This window comes from Muntiacus reevesi, chromosome 2 (assembly GCF_963930625.1).
Source record: "Muntiacus reevesi chromosome 2, mMunRee1.1, whole genome shotgun sequence".
In the NCBI taxonomy this organism is placed as follows: Eukaryota; Metazoa; Chordata; class Mammalia; order Artiodactyla; family Cervidae; genus Muntiacus; species Muntiacus reevesi.
This window is the reverse complement of record NC_089250.1, coordinates 61,532,361-61,553,831: the sequence shown is the minus strand read 5'-3', so window position 1 is coordinate 61,553,831 and position 21,471 is coordinate 61,532,361. Positions and strand designations below refer to the sequence as shown.

The window sequence follows — 21,471 nt, the reverse complement described above, 5'->3', positions numbered from 1 at the left end:
CAGAGGTAAGTCTCTCAGAGGGCCTGGGAGAAGAAATTCCAGGACATGCTCTGACTGGGAAAGTAGGGCAAACCCCTCAAGGACTCCCTGCTGCTGGAGGATAAAATCCATCCTCTCTGCTGTGGCCTATGGGGCTCTGCATCCTGTACTTCCTACCAACCCGATTATTCTTACGATCTAGTTGCAGTGGACTCCTGGCTAACCTCGGAAGACTGCATACATGGTCCCACCTCTGGGCCTTTGCACCTGCTGTTCCCCCTTGCCCAAAATGCTTGTCCCTCAGACAGTCACAAGGCTGTTTTCTCCTCACCCCTAGACAGATAGGCAGTAGCATTTTCCAGTCTCTCTCCAGTATTCTCAATCACAGTACTCTGTTAATCTTCTTTCTAGAGTGACCCATAAACATTTATTTATTCCCTGTCTGTCTCTCCCATTAAACTGTGAGTAATTAAGGGTAAGGAAATCATGACCCAAGATGCTAGATTTCCAGTTCTGACACCAAGCCTGGCACACAGATGCTCAAGACACTTGTGAAAGGAAGGAAGGGGCTGGAAGCCCCTGAAAACTCTCATTTTTTCTGCCTTTCACTACTACCACTACTTTCTGACATTGTCCCCAACCACATACTTAGCATCTCTATCAGGGTGGCAGACATTGCTGCTTGCCTGCCTAATACCCACTCTTCTCTTCTTTTTTCTTCACAAATCCCCTACATAATAGGAGCATCAATGTTCCTGGCTAAAAGAGAGATTTCCCAGCTTCCTTTGGAGACAGATATGGTCATATGACTTAGTAACCAATGAAATGTAAGCAAAAGCATCATGTTTAGAACTTCTGTGAGCTGGGAGATGCTTCTTTTATCCTTCTTCCAGACGCTTGGAATATGAAATTTGATGACTGGAGCTTCAGCAGCCATCTTACACAATGAAGCACCTAAGAACAAAAGTCATGTTCTAGGAATGATGAAGCAGAAAGAAAGAAGAAATGTGGGTGCCTGGTGATTATATAGGTGTACAAACTCCAGATTGCCTGTCTCTGGACTTGTTTTGCACAGAACAACAATGTTCTATCACTTTGGAGTCACTCCTATTTTGGATTTTCCACTACATGCAACCAAACTTAATCCTAACTATCACAAAAGGGAAGACTGGAACTAAGCAGCCTGTGGACAGGTACATCCCTGTTGAGGAGAGATGCCACGACAGGCTGTGTGCCCACCTTCTGGGAGTCCACTGGAACCTTTGGTCCGTCGGGTCTTCAGTGATGGGGAGGAGTCAAAGGTGGCCACTGTGCCCCCGGTGGCGCTGGTCATAGGGGCAGCAGGATTTGGTCCTTTTGGTTTGAATCCTTGTTTGCCAGGGCTATACACCTGGGGTGTGGGGTATACAGGAGCCTCCACACACTGGTTTGGCACCTAGAAGGACAGCAAAGTCAGGGAGAGTGTCCTGGGAAGGGAGGAGAAGAGCTGCCCCAGGTAGTGGGACCTTCACTGTGGCCCTGGCTGATCTCAGCCACCCACAGCTACATCACCACCCTAACTCTTCCACCTCACTAAGTCCCCCCAGTCACTCCCAAGACCCCTTTGAATAGAACTCCATGAAGCCAGCAGGCTAGAAGCAGCTTTGGAACCAGGCTGCTCGGGTTCAAATCCTGATTCTGCCACTTATTTAAGTGACCTTGGGCAAGTCTGTTAACTTCTGTTTCAGTTTCTGCATCTGTAAAATGGGACTAATTATAGCAATCCCATATGAGAATAGAGCTTAGAAGAGGGCCTGGCAAGTAGTAAGCACCCATTCAACATCAGCTGTTGTGATGGCCATTATTGTTGTTGTTAGTAATAGGCTTCTTGCACAGGAGAACTAGGAAGACAGAAGGGTCTATGCCCTCACCAGCAACTCCACTTCTTAACCAACTCTGCCTGATGCTACACCAGTAGGCATCCTTTGACTAGGAATTGACACTGAAGCCACGAGAAATTACCAAAGGAATTCTGAGCCACCCAAACTCAGTGACCACTGAACTCACATCATGACAACTGGGGTATTGAAAATAATTCATTTATTTCTTCATCTACCTATCATTCATTGGTCTTCCTGGGTTGCCCAACCCAAAATTCCACTTCCTCTCCTCTGCTTCATTTTCCTCCTTAGATGCATCATTATCTAATAAATTATGTGTTTTACTTACTTACCTTGTCTATTATCTGCCTAGTTTCATGCAGGCAGGGATTTCTGCTCTGCTTTTGTTTCTTCCTCTATTCCCAGGCTAGAGGAAAGCCTGGCATAGAGTGGGCACTCAATAAACATATGCTGAATGAATGAATTCATTTATGGAGGTCTCAGGCATCTTATACAGCACCACTAGGTGCTTCTGCCAGGTCTTGCCTGTCGGCCCTTGGCACCTTCCTACACCCGCCCATGCTGTCCCCTGAAATGCAGAGGTGGCAAGCTTGAAACCACATTCTCAAGTACCCCTGCCAGCACAGTTCTGAACACGAATTAAGTTCTGCCCCTGAGAAGCATCTGCATGAGATGTGAAGGCAGAGGGGAGGTAGAAACTGTTCTCCTTGGCAGCCAAGCTGGGAGACAGGCAGGTTAGCAGTCATGAGTTTTGGAGGGGCAAGCTGAACCCTACATTCCCCTTCTGATTACCAGCCCTGAGGATGGCAGGGCAGCTGAAACCTCAGCAACAGAATCCTACAGTTTTCTCACCAAGTACAGTGTCCTAGTTACAAGGGCCAAGCCACAACAGTGACCCTGAAAATGAGCAGTTCTTGCCAACCCTGACTTTTACTCCTCCAGCCCTTCCATCAGCCCTACAGATTTAAGTTCCTGTATTAAATCCCTCTGTTAGAAATACCTAGAGTGATTTCAATTTTCCTGACCGATCCAGCACTCAATGTTTGTCACGGTAAATGAATTCACCCATCATCCAAGTCATTCCTGAGCGATGATACGACCGCCACTGGGTTAGTTCTCATTATCCTCACAGCTCTACAAGGGGAGTTCCCATTCTAGAGTCTCTCCTCTGAAACTGAAGTCAAAGCACCCTATTTCAGACACCAACTGCGGGTGTCCCACAGGCCAGGTCTCTGCTAGGTGCCAAGGATGTAAATCAAAGATGACTCAGGCTCTGTTTTCAGAGAACACTCTTTGTCTACATGAAAAATAAATAATAGCAGCTATCCCTATGCTGGCCCCTCTGTCTATGAGGCCACCATCATCCTCTTAGCATCTCACTAGCTTTAATTATTTTAAAATTTTTAAATAATATTTATTTATTTAAATATTTAAATACAAAATTTCCAAGTCATTTTTACTGATCAACTGGTGACTCAGTTAGATTCTTAACTTTTTATTTTGTATTGGGGTATAGCTGGTCGACAAACAACGTTGTGAGTTTCAGGTGAATAGCAAAGGGACTCAGCTGTACATACACACGTATTAATTTTTTAAAAATTCAGCCAAGTCCTTGCTTTATTCTCCCAGGGTAGGGAAAATCCCCCTGCAAGGTCTTATAATATTACATGGCTGGTGGTGGAATTCTCCTCCAGTCTGGTTCTATTTCCAGAGAGACCATCTGACATAGAATGTCTGTATGGCTGGATTCTAGAGTGAGTCTGAGATAATGTGACCTCAAGTGCAGGCACGCTCCTTCTGTCATAACCATGCCCCCTAGCACTTGTACCTGGCATGGTTCTGAACTCTCAGTGCCCTGAGAGTACACTGCTTGTAGTTCGAAACTCTTCAGCTGAGAATTAATATAGTACATATGGCACAGGCACACCTTGAAGATATTGTGGGTTCAGTTACAGACCACTGCAATAAAGCAAATATCACAATAAAGCAAGTCACACAAGTTTTTTTTTTATTTTCCAGTGCATATAAAAGTCATGTTTATGAAAAAAAGTTATGTTATGAAAAAAGTTATGTTTACTCTATCTTATAATCTAAGTATGCAATAGCATTACGTCCTAAAAAAATGTATATATCTTAATTAAAAAAACTTTTTTTTCCATTAAAAAAACTTTTTTGACTTTATTGCTAAAAAAAATGCCAACCATACCTGAGCCTTCAACAAGTAATAGTAATAACATCAAAGATCACAGATCATCATGACAAATACAATAACAATGAAAAAGGTTGAAATGTTGTAAAGATTACCGAAATTTTGACACAGAGACACAAAGGGAACAAATGCTGTTGGAAAAATGGCACTGATAGACTTGCTCAACAAAAAACACAATATTTGCAAAATGCAATGAAGCAAGGTATGACTGTACACTGCCTGAACAGCCTCGATACTTTACCTCTTCTGGTACCCAGGCCCTTTCCCAGTGTGACTTGGGACACGGGTGACTTTCAGACACCCGCAGTTGGTGTTTGAAATACGGTGCTTTGACCTCAGTTTCAGAGGAGAGACTCTAGACTATTTCCGTACTCCTTCAACCTAAGCTGGCCTTGTGACCTGCTTTCACCAGCAGAAGTGACACTGTGTCACTTACAAGCCTAAGCCTCAAGAAGTCTTGAGCACTTCTGCTTGCATTACTGCACGTCCACCACTGCGGTGAGACCATGGCTGGGCAGCCTGCTTGAGAAGGAAAGCTGCGTGGAGCAGAGTTGGGTCACCCGACCTGATTATTCCACCCGAGGCCACTTTAGAGCAGCAGCCAGTCAGCCAACCTCCAGACATGTGGGAGCACCCAGCCAAGATCAGTAGTTGCCAAGCTGACCACCACAGACGTGAGAACAATAAACATCTTTCCCCATATACTGTATTTCTTACACAGCCATAGCTAACTGATACACCTAGCTTGTTAAAACATATGAGACACTCACATATATAATTTTTCTGGAATCCCTTCCCCAAAGGCAGGTATTCTCTTGACTGTCCTAAGTACTCCCCAAGGGCAGCTTGTATTTCTGCTACAACCCCTGCTTCATTCCACCTTCTCATGGGGTGCATTTTACCTTTACACGTATGATAGGCTTGAGCTGGTTTTGCCCCCACAGTATCTCCAGCATCAGAAAAGGCTCAGATTACCCGTGACGACCATGACCAGCTTTTCCCCCTTCACCCCAAGCCCCAGCATCTGCTCACCTCCAGGGGTGGGTAGGGTTGCATTCCCAGTGCTTGGATCTCTACCGTTCCACTCCCAGTGAGGGGTGCTGTGGTGCTGTACACCTCCACCACGCCATTCCCGCCAGGGTTGGGACGCCCAGGGGGGCCCAGACTCTGGGGTGGGGGTGGTGGGGGTTGGGGGGGTGGGGGTGGGGGCAGCGGTGGAGGGGGTGGGGGAGGAGGTGGAGGCTGGGCCAGGTAGTTTGGTGCAGGATGCATATTCAGGTTACTCTGAAATCACAAGAGAGAATTAAATTGTCATAGCCTCTTGAGACCAGCTGTCTGATTTATCAGCAGGGAAGGACACTTGCCTTAGCCAGCCATGTGGGAAGAAGAGAGGACAAGGCAGAGAGCAGGCATGGAAACCAGATCATGGGAGAATTCCAAGGAGCCATCAGACTAGTATTGGTGTCTTTTTCTCTATGAAAGTCAGCAAAAATGGCCCAGCCTGTGCAGAAATGACCTCATAGAGCGGGCCCAATGTTGCTGTCTTTAGAAGGGCTTGCTTGTAGGACTGGCTCTGAACTGGCATCTGAGAACCTGCCTTGTAGAAGATTCCCTGGCTTTTTGTTTGTTTGTTTTGGCTGCACTGTGCGTCATGTGGCCCAGGGATTAAACCCATGCCTTCTGTTCTTGAAAGCTCAGAGTCTTAATCACTGGACAGTCAGGTAAGTCCTGCAGGTTCCCTATGTTGATGAGGCTATTTTTGCCTACCTGGGGCACTGGCCCTAGTGTACCAATGACCTAGACAGTTTGCACAACAATGTGATTTATGGTGAACAACTCCTTCCAACCGGGCTATCTGGAATTGTGCTGTGTGGCTGGAAGCCTACATGACCAATCCTCAACAGAAGCCCTGGCCTTAGAGTCAAAGCTGTTCTTTCCTGGCAGAAACTCTGGGCACTCTTGACTGCTGGAGGACATTGTGTGCCCTGAGCAGCCTCTCCCCACTTTCCCGAGGCAAAGAACGCTGGAGACTTGGAAGAACGCTGATTTCCTGCAGACTCCAGTTGCTGGGTCTTTCTTCCTTGCTGGTCCTGCTGTGTATCCTTCTACTTAAAAACAGCACAAGCATCCTGAGCCCTGGGAGTCTTTATCTAGAGAGTCACGAAATGTGTGGGTGGCTATGGATCCTTGAAACACAGCCACTGACTTCTAGCAATTGATTCTACAAAAAATTCAACCAGGTAGGCAAAGATAATCATACACAGATGTTACTCGTCATTTTTATAATAGCAAAAACTGGCAATGACTACATGTCCTCCCACTGGAAGTCTGGCTAAGCAGAGGATGGTCCATCCACTTGGAATGGAACAGAATCCTTTGTGGCTGTTACAGTGATGGTGCTGATCAGTATTCAATAAAGGGTGCTTCTCTTAATTGCTGTTCCTTGGGTTCCATGGTCAAATATGTTGGGGGAAAAATCTGAGTTGACAAAATTGAAAGTATTTCTGCAGTATTTACTGCAGGAAAAACCCAGGGACAGAGCAAGGGAAGAAGTACAATGCTTCCACCTCAGGCTGCTTGGACCAATGATCCTTTTTCTATTGGAAAATCCCAAGAAGCCACTGTTCCAAGGAACACTTCAGTAAATAATGACGTAGGGTTGTAGGCATAGCTAGAAAATGATGTTAAACAAAAGGCCAAGAAAGAAAGGGTTTCCCAGGTGGTGCAGTAGTAAAGAATCCGCCTGCTAACGCAAAAGACAGAAGAGACTCAGGTTCAATCACTGGGCCAGGAAGATCCCCTGGAGTAGAAAACGGCAACTGGCTCCAGTATTCTTGCCTGGAAAAATTCCATGGACAGAGGTGCCTGGTGGGCTACAGTCCACTGGGATGACAAAGAGTCAGATATGACTGAGTGCACAAACAAAGTAAGAAAAGCAAGTTCCAGAACAGTGCATATAAGATCCATTTATATACATGTGTATACTTTACACATATTTATATAAAAAGCTATTTCTATCTCTATTTGCATTCAAAGGTCAGGAAATCCAGACATCAAAATTTTGGTAGTGTTTTCTCTCGGTGGAGGGAGTAAGAGTGCTTGTTTGACTTTCCAATTTTTATTCTGTAGAATTTCAAACCTACAGAAAGGTTGCAAACAGAATACAATGAATGATCTTTCTACCTCATTTAATTTACCAGTTGTTACCATCTTGCCGCATCTGCAGTGCGCGTGTGTGTGTACATATACACACATACATACCTGCGTTTCGTCAAGCCCCTTGAAAGTTAGCTACAAATATCATGACACTTGATTCCTTAAAACTACTCAGATGTATCTCCTAAGAACAAGGACATCCTCCTATATAACAATTTGATGAACACACACAGGAAATTGAACAGATATAATACTATTATCTAAAATATTCAAATTCCTCCATATTCTAATCTCCCTAAGTGTCCCAATAAGGCCTTTAAGGCTTCCCTCACCCCAAACCCCCACACCCTATCTAGAATCCAACCAAGAATTGCAAATTCAGTCAGTTGCCCTGTCTCTTTCGATATTAAGAATAATTAAACTTAAAAAAAAAAAGAACTTTTCTTTTGTGTACTTTCTAGTGTTTTTCTAATGGACATGGAACACTTCCGCAAAGAATAAAAATAGAAGGGCTTCCCAAGTAGCTCAGTGGTAAAGAATCCACCTGCCAATGCAGTGGACACGGGTTTGATCCCTTATCCAGGGAGATCTTACATACCACCTAGCATCTAAACCCATGTGCCACAATTATTGAGCCTGTGCTCTAGAGCCCAGGAACCTTGACTACTGAGTCCTCGAGCCGTTCCTACTGAGACCCACTCACCCTAGAGCCTGTGCTCTGCGGCAAGAGAAGACATTGCAATGAGAAGCCTGTACACCACAACTAAAGAGCAGCCCCCAATCTCCAAAACCAGAGAAAAGCCTATGCGCGCAGCAATGAAGACCCAACACAGCCAAAATTTTAAAAAAATAGTCGTTTTTTAAAAAAGAATAAAAGTACGAGTCAAATGAACTGGACTATGGCCATGAAACCCCAGAGTCATGCTGTGTGGCCCAGCTGAACACATCAGCTTCCCCATCCCCAGCAGGGCTGGCCAAGGGGGGAGCCGACAGCCCTCCTTAGCTTGAAGAAGAGCTGGGGTCAAGCCCCCTTTTTTCTACAAGATTCTGAATCTGCAGGAATCAACTTGCAGACCAAAAATCAAGATCCTGTGAGAAACTGGCCACCTCCTTACCTGCACAGGTGGGGGGCCTTGGGGCATGGGCTGGTCCAGGGACGTGAAGGCTGACATGGCGGACATGAGCACATCATCGCTTACCAAGATGTTTCCCTGCACCAGGGTCTGGATCAGCGGGGATGGGGGCACTGTGATGTACGTGGAGATCTGGACAGTGAGAGAGAGAGAGACGGAAAGAACAGGTCTGACATTCTGGAAGGAAGCAGACGGCACGGTAGAAAAGATCTGGGTTCTGAAGTCCCACAGACCTAGATTCCATCTCCACCTCTGCTACTGCTCCCTGTCACATGACCCTGGGAAAGTCACTCCACCTCTCTCAACCTGCATTTCCTCATATCAAATAAGGAGAATAAGTCACACCTCCCTGCAATGCCTATAACCTATGATCTAGCAACAATCTTTCCTGACCTCTGTCCTAGAGAAATATTCACACTTGTCCACAGGAGTCCACAAAAAAAGAGTACTCTGCACAGCCTTGTTTCTAACAGTCAAAAACTGGAAATAACCTTGATGTCCATCAATAGGAGGCTAGATTTAAAAACATGTAATATATTCATGGATAGAATACTATAGACAGCAAGTAAGAGGTACTGAATGGAAAATTAAATTTTATAACAATATGTACATTATATATTCTCATCTTTAAAAATCCAAAAAAAACAAAAAAAAAATCCCAAACAATACTACTATGTAATTCCTGCGGGGACTTCAGTAAGTATGTGAAAATATAATAATATGCTCTCAGGTTAACAGCAAAGATGAATGGCAGACCTTATAAGAGGGTGTCAAACATGCAGTGACTTTCCCGTTGTAAATGCAAAGGGTGTTTTGTTTATTTGCTGCCTTTCTTTTCTGGCATCTTAAGTCACCTCTCTATAGGACCCCAGGGAACAGCAGTAAATGAGCCCCCAATTCCAACAGAAGTCCTTGCCCTCAACCAAGCAAGGACAGCCTGGGCAGGTTAGGGACGCACCCCATGTCACCGCCAGGAAAGGCAGTGACCTGTATTTTTACAATGTCACATGCATTAGCCTAAGGCAAAAAAAAAAAAAACGAAAATCATTTCCATGTCCATCCAGCTCACTTAGGCAGAGGGATTTCGGTTTGCCCCTAACCAATTGATTGTGTGCTAAGGTTTTCTCCTTGCCCAGGACTGGAAGAATTTCCCTCTCCCCTACTGAAAATAAAAAAGGGAGTCAGGAGAGGAAGAACATCTTCTACTAAATAAACTCAAAATCAAGGAGTGAGAAAAACAACTACGTTCTGTGTGAGAAGACGTCTGTGGTAACTTGAAAAGTTTCAGTGCACAGTGTCCTAGGGATCTGGGGGTGGATGTGTTTATCTTGATGGCAGGAATTATGTGCATACAACGGTGGAAGATTAATGTTTTAGAGCAGCAGTCCCCAAACTTTTTGGCACTAGGGACCAGTTTCACGGAAGACAATTTTTCCACGGACTAGGAACGGAGCAGGGGGGTGGATTCGGATGATTCAAGAGCCTTAAATTTATTGTGCGCTTTATTTCTATTATTATTACATCAGATCATCAGGCATTAGATCCTGAAAGTTGGAGACCCCTCATCTTAGAGGAAGAAAGAGACAAGAGGAAGTCAAAGGGAAATCTAACCCCATGACGTGGCATCCTGGGACAAGCCCGTCCCCTTTATGGGGATTCTTTAATCCTTCTGAGCTCCCATCCATGGTGTATTTGCTCTAGAACTGTGTTCCTGACTGAGGACTCTGGAAGCTTCTCCAGATACCCCCAGTGTGGGGCATCCCCTGACCTCCAGACTTGTCTATCTGTCTGCATTTTCATCACTTCTACTTAAAGGTCGCGTGGGCATCTCAAATTCAACATGAGCAGCTGAACTCCAAATCTCCTCTGTGTTCTCCCCACTTCAGTGAATGGCAACTCCAACTCTGGGCACACTTGCCTCCTCTTAATCTCACACCCTACATCCAAACCAGCCACTACCTCGGCCAGTTCCACTTTCAAAACATTTCTAAAGTCTCATCCCCTCTCTCTACTCCACTGCTACTATCCTGGTCAAGCCACCCACCACCACCAACTGCTGGATTTGTACAGTAGTCTCCTAATGGATCTCTGGACTTTTCTCTTGACTCCCATCAAAATCTGTTGGGGAAAGGGTTGAGGAAAGGACAGTTAAGGAGTTTGGGATTGACACGTACACACTGCTATATTTAAAATGGATAACCAACAAGGACCTATCCTATAGCACAGGGAACTCTGCTCAGTATTATGTAACAACCTAAATGGGGAAAGAATTTGAAAAACAATAGATAAATGTATATGTAAAACTGAATCACTTTGCTGTATTGAAAGTAACACAATGTTGTTAATCAACTGTACTCCAATATAAAATAAAAAGTTATTTCCTGAACAACAAAAAAAATCTGTTCCCTCCAGCAGCTGCAGTGATCTAATTAAAGTATTTGTTGCCGTTGTTGTTAGTCACTCAGTCATGTTCAACTCTTTGTGACCCCATGGACTGTGGTCCGCCAGGTTCCTCTGTCCATGGGATTCTCTCGGCAAGAATACTGGAGAGGGTTGCCATTGCCTTCTCCAGAAATCAGACTATATCCCTCTCCTGCTCAAAACCCTCCCATGGCTCCCATCTCATGCAGAGTAAAAGCCACACAATTTTCCAAGGTCTCCCTATTGCGTCTCTGACCTTATCACTTCTTACCCTCCTCCTCACTCACTCAGCTCCAGCCACTCTCACCTCCTTGCTGTTCCTGGAATAAACCCAGCACACTCCTGCCTCAGGGACTTTGCACTTGCTGATCTGCCCCCAGAATACTCTTTCCCCAAGGAGCTGCGTGACTATTTCTCCCAAGGTCTCTGCACAAATGTCACCTTTTCTCAGAGCTCATCCTATTGAGCATCACATACAAAAGGGCAACACCTCCCAGCCCTGTCCTGGCATCCCCTCTCTGCACCTGTCCTGGGAGAAGTCCATCTCAACACGTCTTTTGGGTGGTGTCTATCTTACCTTATGCCACGACGGCAGTGACCTGGTCAGATTGTTCACTCCTGTACCCCTGGTGCCCACACAAAGCGTGATGCACAGTGGGTGCTCAGAAAAGACTTGAATAGATGAATGAACAAAACGAATGAATGAATACCTGGCGATTGGGAGGAGGCGGGGCCTGCTGGACGGCTGAGGGTGCTGCCGAAGGTGTGTAGATGCTGTTGGTGGCCAGGGAGACGGTGGCCAGGGGTGGGGCACTCCCTTGGCACTGTTCCCGCTTGTGGGTCATAAACGCTGGAAGCGAGTTGAACTGCTTCTTACACTTCCCGCAGAGAAAGACATCCTCATCATCTAAGGGTCACACCCGCAGAGTAGCGGAAGGAGAGAAATAATGAAAAAAAGCAAGAGAAAAGGAGAAGGCATCACAGTGAGAAATGGAGGCCCATGGCTGGACCATGAGAAAGGCAAACTAATGGCATTCCATCACTCAGCACTTGAGGGTCAAGCATCAACTCTGTGCTTCCCATGAGCTTTCAAATCACATTAGCACCTTCAGGAATATCCAGCCAGGTTCACACAGGTATCAAAAAAATCAGAAATCAGGAGCTAGTAAGGTGGCTTCGCTTCAAGGTTGAGACAGTCAGAATCTTTATCCTGCCTGCATTTATTTATTCACCAGTCCCCAAATGGGCTGCATGATCACACTCCTGGGTGCCTCTCCATCCCCTGCTCCCCCTGCCAAGCTGCCTCTCCCAGAATGACTCATTCTGCAAGGCTCAGCCTAGATGTCACCTCCTCCAGGAAGCCCTCCTAAAGCAATGTTCACAGTTCCTTCCTCTGAGCAAGCCTCTCATCACATTTTCCCCATCACCACCATATTTTGTAAGGGAAGGAAATATGTCTTATTCATCACCATAACTACAATATTTTCTGGGCACATAGGAGGCCTTCAGTGGATATCTATTGAATGCATGTAAAACTAAATGAAAGATTAGCTACAGTTAACACCACCCATAACTGAAGGCCCACTACAGGCTATGTACTGTGCCAAAGTTTTCAATATTCACTCATCCTTCGGAAACAATACAGATTTTAGTGAGAAACATGGCCATCTAGTTAAAGAACATATTTCCTAGACTTCTTTGCAGCTAGACATGTCATGTGACTAAATTCCAACCAATAGGATAAAAGAAGAAGTATTCTGTCTATACAACTTTCTCTTAAAAGGAAGGGGCATGACTTCCACTTCCTTCCTTCTTCCCTTCCTATTGGCTGGAGTGTGGAAATGAAAGTAGGAGGTTGGAGCAGCCATCATGGATCCCATGCTGAGAGCAGCAGAGCCATACAAAAGAAGGGGTCTGAGTCATTGGGACGTCATACCACAGAGAAACTTTAATCTTGTACAAATTACAAGAAACTTGCATTTCTTACTTACAACAGCTAAAACTAAATCCCAGGTACCCTCACAAGATTACTATGAGGTGGACTATTGTCCTCATTGTACATACGTAGAAACCGAGGCACAGAGAGGTTAACTCATTTGCCCAAGGTCACAGAGCCAAACTTCAGGAGCAAGGATTCAAACTAGGTGCATATCTCTCTGTCCCCAGCATGGTTCCCAAGCACTCAAAAATCTCTGTAGCATGAACAGATGAACACACAGACTCCCACACAGGGCTCTGAAGAAAGCCCTCTTCTTGCCTCAAGAGCCTGAGTTGTAAATTGGAGAGACTCAAGTTTAGTCTCATAGAGAGGAGGCTGAGGAACTACTTTGGGTCAAAGGCACAAACATCAGGGCTCCCCGTCATTCTTTGTCATGATCCCCACACTTACTAAGGGATTGAGGACCAGTGGCCTCAGAGCTAAGCGGAGAAGGGTCTGAGCCTGAAGATCCAGGCTGGGAGGAAGGGGAGAGGGTTCAGACACTGGAGGAAAACCTGGGGACCACAGTGGGCAGTTCACTCCCACACCCCCTCAGCCCCACCTGTTTTTCACAGGAAGCCCCTGACCCGTCCTGCTGATGAACCTGGGCAGATACTCACCCAGTGGCTGGATAGCAGGGGGTGCATTGACACTCTGGCCTGTTGGATCAGGAACTGCTCCTTGGCCATCCAACAACGACTGGACGGCCAAGACAGTCTGATTATCCATTCCTGAAGAAAGAAAAGCAGTCTTTTTGGAAGGTAAATCCAGCATCCTGCTGTGACTTCACCCTTAAAAGCCAGACCCGCTGCAAGGCCCCAGTGGTAAAAGTGGTTGGCCATGTCCTGATATATATTATCTCCTGCTTCTACTGTAACAGAACCCAAGACTTGGGGCTAGAAACATGGACCCAGAAGAAAGATTACATCTCCCTGTCACACTTGCAGCTAGAGAATGTCTAAGTTCTGGCCGATAGGAGTTTTGGGAAAGTTTTCTTAAAAGCTGTCCAGTATGAGACCTCCTTCTTTGTCCATCCTGCTTCCTAGAACAAGAAGGTGATGGTGGGAAGTCCAGCCGCCATCCCAGATCATGAGGACAAGGGCCAGGCCCTAGGCACTGCAGGGCAAAAAACTGGCTAGATCCTGGGCCTCTGGGGACCTGGTAGAAGACGGCCACTCTCACAGCTGTAGGGTGCCTTTTTCTGCACTCTCACACAAGAGAAATAAACTTCTAGCCTGTTTAAGCCACTGCTAGGTTGGGCTTCTCTCTTACTTGTGGATGAATCTAATCCAAAGTGCAATAACCCCTCTGGAAATCACGTTACTGAGTCTTCCCCAACCACACCCCACAAATGCCACAAATCTGTTTGTACTTGGGCGTCTCCTGTTTTCTAATGTGTGCTTATTTTTTCAGATCCTCAATAAACAGCGTAATCTGGATTGGGGTCGGGGTTGGGGGCGGTTCTTGAGAAGCTGACTACATTTACGTTTTCCAATCAGCTGTCACTGTTGCGGTTCTCAGTAGTACACTGTCCAGCGTGTCACCAGCTGAAGGACAGGACTCCTCACACCTAAGTGGCCCCCAAGGCACACTGCCTCCCTCCCAAATAACCCAGAGGGCTGCCTCTTTCTTTGCGTCCTCACAGTCAACCTCTCAGCTCTGACCTGGACACCTACCCCAGCCCCTAACTGAGAACCGTTTGATCCTGTGGTCAGACTGAATCCATCCTTATCCCTGTGACGGTATGAGCTGGGCACCTCCTGAGGCCAGCCTTCTCTCCATCCTCTGCGGCTCCTTCAGAAGCCACTCTACCAACTGGCCCCTCTCACACTATGCCCACAACCTCTCCTTCTCATCAGCGGCTACACACATTCAGGTCTCTCTAGAGAGCCTCCTTCGAACCCATGTTCTCATCTCTCTTTCCTTCAACATCAAGCATCCAGTGAGAGTTGTCTACACCCTCCATCTCCCCTGGCCCCTTCGCAATCCTCCTCCACCCACTCCAGTGGGGCTTAAGCCCCCATCATTCCACCAGAATCACCAAAGAGCAGCCGGCAGCATTGGACGTTCCTTCTTGAAACACCCCCTTCTAAGGCTCCAGGGCGCCAGCTTCCTGGGTCTTCTCCCATCTTTCCACTTGCTACTTCCCTGCCTCCTTCACTTTCTTCTCCTGTCCGTCTCCTAAATATTTCTGTTTTGAAGGGTTCCTTCTGTCTGGCTCTCTCTCGCCTCTCACTCGTCCACTCTCCCTGAGAATCCTCACTCACCCTCATCTAGTTCTCCCTATTATCTTGAGTGTCAAACCATTCTGGGGTCCATCCTTCCCAGAATGAGGTTCAGTAAATCTTCTAACATGATGCAAAATTGCATGTCAGCATTTGTGTACAAACCTGTACCTGAACGTTTATAGCGGTTTTATTCATCACAGTAAAAAACTGGAAACAAGTTAGATGTCCTTCAGTGGGTGAATAGTTAAACAAACTGCAGTTCATCCACATCACAGAGCACCGCTCTGTAATAAAAAGGGGCAAACTATTGATATAAGCAACAACTTGGATGAATCCCAGGGAATTACAATGTGTGAAAAAAGCCATTCTCAGAGGTTATATACTTTATGATTTTAATCACATGACATTCTTGAAATGACAGTATTTTAGAAATGGAGATATATGTATAATCATGGCTGATCTGTGTTGTCACATAGCAGAAACCAACACAACATTATAAAGCAGTTTCCCCCCAATTTAAAAAAGAAAGAAATGGAGAACAAAGAACAACAGATCAGGGTGCCAGACATGGGGGATGAGGAGCAGGGGAAGAGGTGGATGTGGCTATAAAAAGAGCAACATCTTGCAGTGGAAGGATGGTTCTGTAGAGCCACTGGTTGTAATATTACAGAACAGCTTTACAGGATGTTACATTGGGGGAAATGCGGTAAAGGATAAACAGAATCTCCCGGTATTATTTCTACATCTGCGTGAAGCTACAGAAACAAAAGGATTTCAAAATAAAAAGTTTAATTAAAAAAAATACTGTCTGCAACTTCTCTGGTGAACCAGAGGTTAAGAATCTGCCTTCCAATACAGGGGATGTGGGTTCAATCCCAGGTTGGGGAACTAACATCCCACAGGCTGCAACTAGAGAAGTCCACACATTGCAATGAAGATCCGTGTAGCCAAAATTAAATAAACGAAATGAAAAATACCGCCTGTTAAAACTGTGGAGACAATAAAAAGATCAGTGGTTGCCAGGGGGTGGGGGGGAGGGATGAAAAGGCAGAACACAGAGAATTTTTAGCACAGTGAAAATATTCTATATGCTAATATAATAATGGTGGATATATGTCATTATAGAGTCGTGCAGTAGAATGTACAACACGAAGAATGAAACTTAAGATTAAATGATGGGGACTTCCCTGGTGGTCCAGTGGATAAGAATCTGCTTGCCAATGTAGGGGACATGGGTTCAATCCCTGGTCTGGGAAGATTCCACATGCCAAGGGGGAAACTAAGCCTGTGGGCCACAACTACTGAGTCTGAGCTCTAGAGGCCATGAGCCACAACTACTGAAGCCAGAGCACTTAGAGCCTGTGCTGGCAACAAGAGAAGCCAACACGATAAGAAGACTGTGCACCACAACAAAGACTAGCCCCCACTCGCCACAACTAGAGAAAGCCCACCTGCAGCAATGAAGACCCAGCAGAACCAAAAATAAATAAATAAATAATATAAATAAATAAATAATTTAAAAAATATATATAAATGATGGACTAGGAGTGCTTATGATGTATCAGTGCAGGTTCACTCTTGATAACAACTGTTACCACTCTGGTGAGTTATGTTGATTAAAGAGGAGGTTATGAATGTGTAAGATCAAAGGAAGTCTCTGCATCTTCCTTTCAACAGTGTAAACCTAAAAGTGCCCTAAAAAAAATAAACTGCTTGATAAAAATGCTGCCTATCTATGCCTCTATAACTCATGCTTTCGAACTGTGGTGCTGGAGAAGACTCTTGAGAGTCCCTTGGACAGCAAGGAGATCAAATGAGTCAATCCTAAAGGAAATCAACCCTGAATATGCATTGTAAGGATTGATGCTGAAGCTAAAGCTTCAATACTATGGCCACTTGATGCGAAGAGCCGACTCATTAGAAAAGACCCTGATGCTGGGAAAGACTGAGGGCAGGAGAGGAAGAGGGCAAGAGAGGATGAGCTGGTTGGATGGTATTACTGACTTAATGGACATGAGTTTAAACAAACTTCAGAAGATACTGAAGGAAACGGAAGCCTGGTGTGCTGCAGTCCATGGGATTGCAAAGAGTCAGACACAACTTAGCAACTGAAGAACAACAAATCTAAAACTCAAACTAAATGTGTGGTTCCTCTCCCCTAAGTCTGTTCCTCTCCTAGTAATCCTCATCAGTAAGAATAGGGTACCACTGCACACCCTGTCAAAGCCCCTGGGACAACCCCTGATTCTTTCCTTAACCAATCTCCCTTCCCACCTTGATTTCTAGCCCTTTAGGAAGTCTAGCCTCATCTGTCTCCTAAAGATCTCTCAGATCCACTTTCTCTCCATCCCCACATCCGTCCTCGGGGCCCAGGCCACCATCAGCTCTCAGCAGGACAGCCGCAGTGGCCTCAGCTCCCTGCTGCCGCTCCGGCCCCTCCTGTCTGTTCTCAGAGCAGCCAGGGTGAACTTTATAAAACATACATTAGCTTGTGCAGCCCCCTGCTGAAAACTCCTTCTTAGCTCCACACTGATGCCAAGATAAAGTTCAGAAGCATCATCTCTAGCTGCTCACATGAACTTCTGTGAACCCCAGACTTCTCTCACCCCAAGGTTTTTTGGAAATGCAGTTCCCACTGCCTGGGTCACCTCTGGATCCCCACAGTTCTGCTGCCCTTCTCCAACCCCAGCACAATCACACAGTCCGAGGAACTGACTTTTCCTTTACTTTCTTCATTATTCAGTACACAGACACAAACAGGACTTCCCTGGTGGTTCAGTGGTTAAGAATCCACCTGCCAAAGCAGGGGACACAGGTTCAACCCCTGGTCTGGGAAGATTCCATATGCTCTGGAGCAGCTAAGTTGGTAAGCCACAGCTACTGAGCCCTAGAGCTGCACCTGCTGAAACCTGAACACCCTAGAGCCTGTGCTCTGCAACAAGAGAAACCACGGCAATGAGAAGCTTGTGCAGCACAACTAGAATAGCCCCTGCTTGCGGCACTGGGAGAAAGCCTGTGCAGCAACAAAGACTCAGCGCAAAAGTAAAGTAATAAATAACAAAGGCAAAAGCAAAATTATTTTAAAAAAAAACACACAAAAATACACACATTCTTGTAGTGAAAATTCAAATACTGAGGGAGTCCATGAACCTAGAGAGGAAGTAGACTTCACCTTATCCTACTGGCCTCTCATCCACTGACTTGGCCCTCCCATCGCAGCACTGAAGGCCAGCTGAGGTTGTCCTCTTTTACTGCTTACCTTTTCTATAATTATATAATTTCTGGGTCCCTCACCAACGAGTATTCCTAAAACTTAGCCTTTAGGGAGGTTTCTGGGTCTGATCCCCCAAAAGTTAAACGACACGCGACTGAGACTTCCTGAGGAGTTGTAGGGCTCAAAGCCTCAGCCACACACCACGAGTCCAGCCTACTTTCAGTCTGCACTCCGATTATATGTGTGCTCATCGGATTCCTCTAAGAGCATTCTTGGGTCTGTATCGCCCCTGCATCAACTCTGTGCCCCAGCTCTGCATTCTCTAAGACTTCCTTTCCAGCTCCCAGCAAGTGCACATGGAAGTCCTCTACCCTTGCGCTGTGTGGAGTCGCTCAGCCGTGGCTGATTCTTTGCAACCCCATGGACTGTAGCCGGCCAGGTTCCTCTGTCCATGGGGAGTCTCCAGGCAAGAATACCGGAGTGCGTTGCCATGTCTTCCTCCAGGGGATCTTCCCAGCCTAGGGATTGAACCCAGGTCTCCCGCATTCCAAGTGGATTCTTTACGATCTGAGACCTCTGCCTTTGCCTGGCTCCAAAGCTCACAATGCCCAGAGCCTGAGGGCCATTCACGTACTAGGATCTGACATAGCACAGGATAACCAGCAGGTGCCCAGTGTTTGCTGGTTTGGGTCTGGGAAGTCGGTAGCCCGGCCAACCACACCGTTGGCACCCATCCTTTCTTGATCTGGGTTTTTAAGACCTTGCACCCCAGAACAGTACACCAAGTAGGCACCCAGTGTTTGCTGGTTTTGGGTGGCATCAATCCTTTCCTGGTCCGAATTAGAGACATTACGCCAAAGCCAAAGCTCACAGTTGGTGCTCAAAGCAACTTCTTCAGCAGCTTCCCTAATGGCTCAGTCGGTAAAGAATCTGCCCACAATGTGGGCGACCCGGATTAGATACCTGGGTGGGGAAGATCCCCTGGAGAAGGGTATTAGCAACGCACTCCAGTATTCTTGCCTGGAGAATCCCCACCACGTTGTCACTGGGTGCAACCCTTTCCAGGCCTCGCATCCGCGGGGCAGCCTAGCTCACCCCGCAGTTCCAGGCCGGGTTGCACCCCACCCCCGGCTGTTCCCTCCAGCGAGCCCTGGGCCCTGGGCCCTGGCGGCTGCAGCTGTTCCGGTCCGGGACGCCCTCCCTGCGGCGCCAGCCCTCCCCGGCTGTTCCGGTCTCGGTGCTCCCCCCCCCCGGGGGCCTTCCCTCTCCCGCTGTTCTTGTCCCGTGGCCCCCCACCCCGCTGGGCCTCGGCTGCCGCGGCTGTTCCATTCCCGAGACCCCCCCACCACCACCACTGAGCCTCAACTCCGCGGCTGTTCGGGCCCCTCGGTCCCCCACCCCCGCCAGGCCTCGGCTCCCGCGGCTGTTCCCGTCCGTGCCCCTCCCGCTCCGTGGCTGTTCCGGTCCCGGTGCCCTCCGCCCCGCGGCCGCCACGCGCCCTGGGCCCGGCGCGGCGGGTTCGCGGCGGGAGGGGGCACAGTGCGGAACAGCCGCCTCCCCCGGCCCCGCCGCCGCTCACCCTCCAGGGCCTCGAAGATAGTCTGCGCCATTTTGGAGCCGCTGCTGCTGCTGAAGCCCGAAGCCGGGCTACGCAAGCATTGTGGGAGCGGCGGCGGCGGCGGCATCGGATCCGCCAGGGGGCGCCGGGGAGCCGCCGCCGAGCCCCCTCACCGTCCCGGAAAGCAGGGAATGACCCGTGGGACCCCCGCAGGATATCAGGACTCTCCCAGCCCCGCCTTGATGACGCTGTCAGCGGCGCACATGGACTCTTATCCCGGCCTCACTTGATCCCTCTAATCCCATCTCTGCTGCAGAGAGGCTCCACCAAACCTTGTTTTCTGGAACCCCCCCCCCCCCGGACTGTCTCCCAGCTCTCCTAACACAGACCTCTGTCCCACTGCGTGCCACCTCACAACTCTGCAACATGAACGGAACACTTCCATAGTACACGGTATCCCCACCTTTGCAACGCCAACCCCTATTCCTATCCCATCTGGACCACCCAACTTGGTTGCAAGTGTCATGCGAGTGTATGCTCCTCGGTTCTTTGTCTCGTCACAACAAAGATTTGGAGTGACGGACATTAAAGCCCCTTAGCGGGTCACAGCTCTCGGAGGACAGACAGTGTTATAGCTCTTAAATAAATCACTGTTACAGCTCAGTGTTACAGCTCTATTTATTTAGATAATAGCAGGAAAATCCATCTTTGAGGCATGAGGGCACGTCGACCCAAAGACTCGAAGAGAAGAGCGCCCCATTGCGCGGGAGAGAGAGAGAGCAGAGAGAGAGCGAGCTTTGGCTCCTCTTTTTATGTTCTCTGTCCCTGAGCCTGTCTTATGTAAACTGGGCCAGCCAGGAGTGTTGTTTGTTTTACCTGAGGTTCTCACTCCGGTCCTCGGACCTTCCTTTGTTGTATTTTCGCAGGCTTTCCCTTCCAGGTCTTTTAGCCACCGCCATTTTGGACTCTTTTTCCCTATTCTAACCACCTAACACAAGGACCCCCATCTCCACCTAATACAGGACTACTGCCCAACCGTGCAACGTGGAGTCCCGTCCCTTGTCATAGACTTCTCATTCCCCCTCCCACACTAACCACTGTCTCTACATACTGGGAGCCACTGGTCTCTCCCCACATGAATCTCCTCTCTACCTGGTCTTAATCCCCCATCACCTCAGAGATTCCTCTTGACTGATACATAACCCCTCACTTCCACTCTTTGGGAACCTCCATTTCCTCTTCACATGGGCCTCCATCCCTGCCTCTGGAGAACCCCATTTCTGTTATATAAACCCCCAATACCCACCTCAGCATCCCTCCCAGCCCAACCTCACAGGAAACCCATCCTGGTCTCCCAGGGATCCTCCTGCCTCCTTTGGATCCCCCATCACACACAGACCTCTCTCTCATCTTCCTTTATGTTCCATCAGCCCCTTCTTGGGGACTTAGTATGTACCAAGTTCTCCAATACTTTGGCCACCTGATGTGAAGAACTGACTCATCGGAAAAGACCCTGATGCTGGGGAAAGATTGAAGGCGGGAGGAGAAGGGGACAACAGAGGATGAGGTGGTTGGATGCCATCACTGACTCAATGGACACGAGTTTGAGTAAACTCCCGGAGTTGGTGACGGACAGGGAGGCCTGGCATGCTGCAGTCCACGGGGTCGCATAGAGTCAGACAGGATTGAGCAACTGAACTGAAGTTCTATAATAA

At 47.5% G+C, this 21,471-nt stretch overlaps 1 protein-coding gene across 7 annotated transcripts in view; it reads right to left on the bottom strand.

Moving 5' to 3' along the window:
* The window catches only part of ZNF341 (zinc finger protein 341), a 51,485-nt gene extending 31,620 nt beyond the window's left edge, over nucleotides 1-19,865 (bottom strand). For all 7 annotated transcript variants that reach the window (XR_010661471.1, XR_010661470.1, XR_010661474.1 and 4 more), the window contains exons 1-6: nucleotides 19,778-19,865; nucleotides 13,377-13,487; nucleotides 11,489-11,685; nucleotides 8,340-8,489; nucleotides 5,101-5,352; nucleotides 1,219-1,414 (exon numbers count right to left, since the gene is read on the bottom strand). Coding sequence is in view for 1 of the 7 variants with exons in the window: in XM_065921839.1 (XP_065777911.1) it covers nucleotides 1,219-1,414; nucleotides 5,101-5,352; nucleotides 8,340-8,489; nucleotides 11,489-11,685; nucleotides 13,377-13,487; nucleotides 19,778-19,808 (937 nt within the window). In the remaining 6 variants the exon portion in view is untranslated. The remainder of the gene's footprint in view (nucleotides 1-1,218; nucleotides 1,415-5,100; nucleotides 5,353-8,339; nucleotides 8,490-11,488; nucleotides 11,686-13,376; nucleotides 13,488-19,777) is intronic.
* Nucleotides 19,866-21,471: the final 1,606 nt, after the last annotated feature.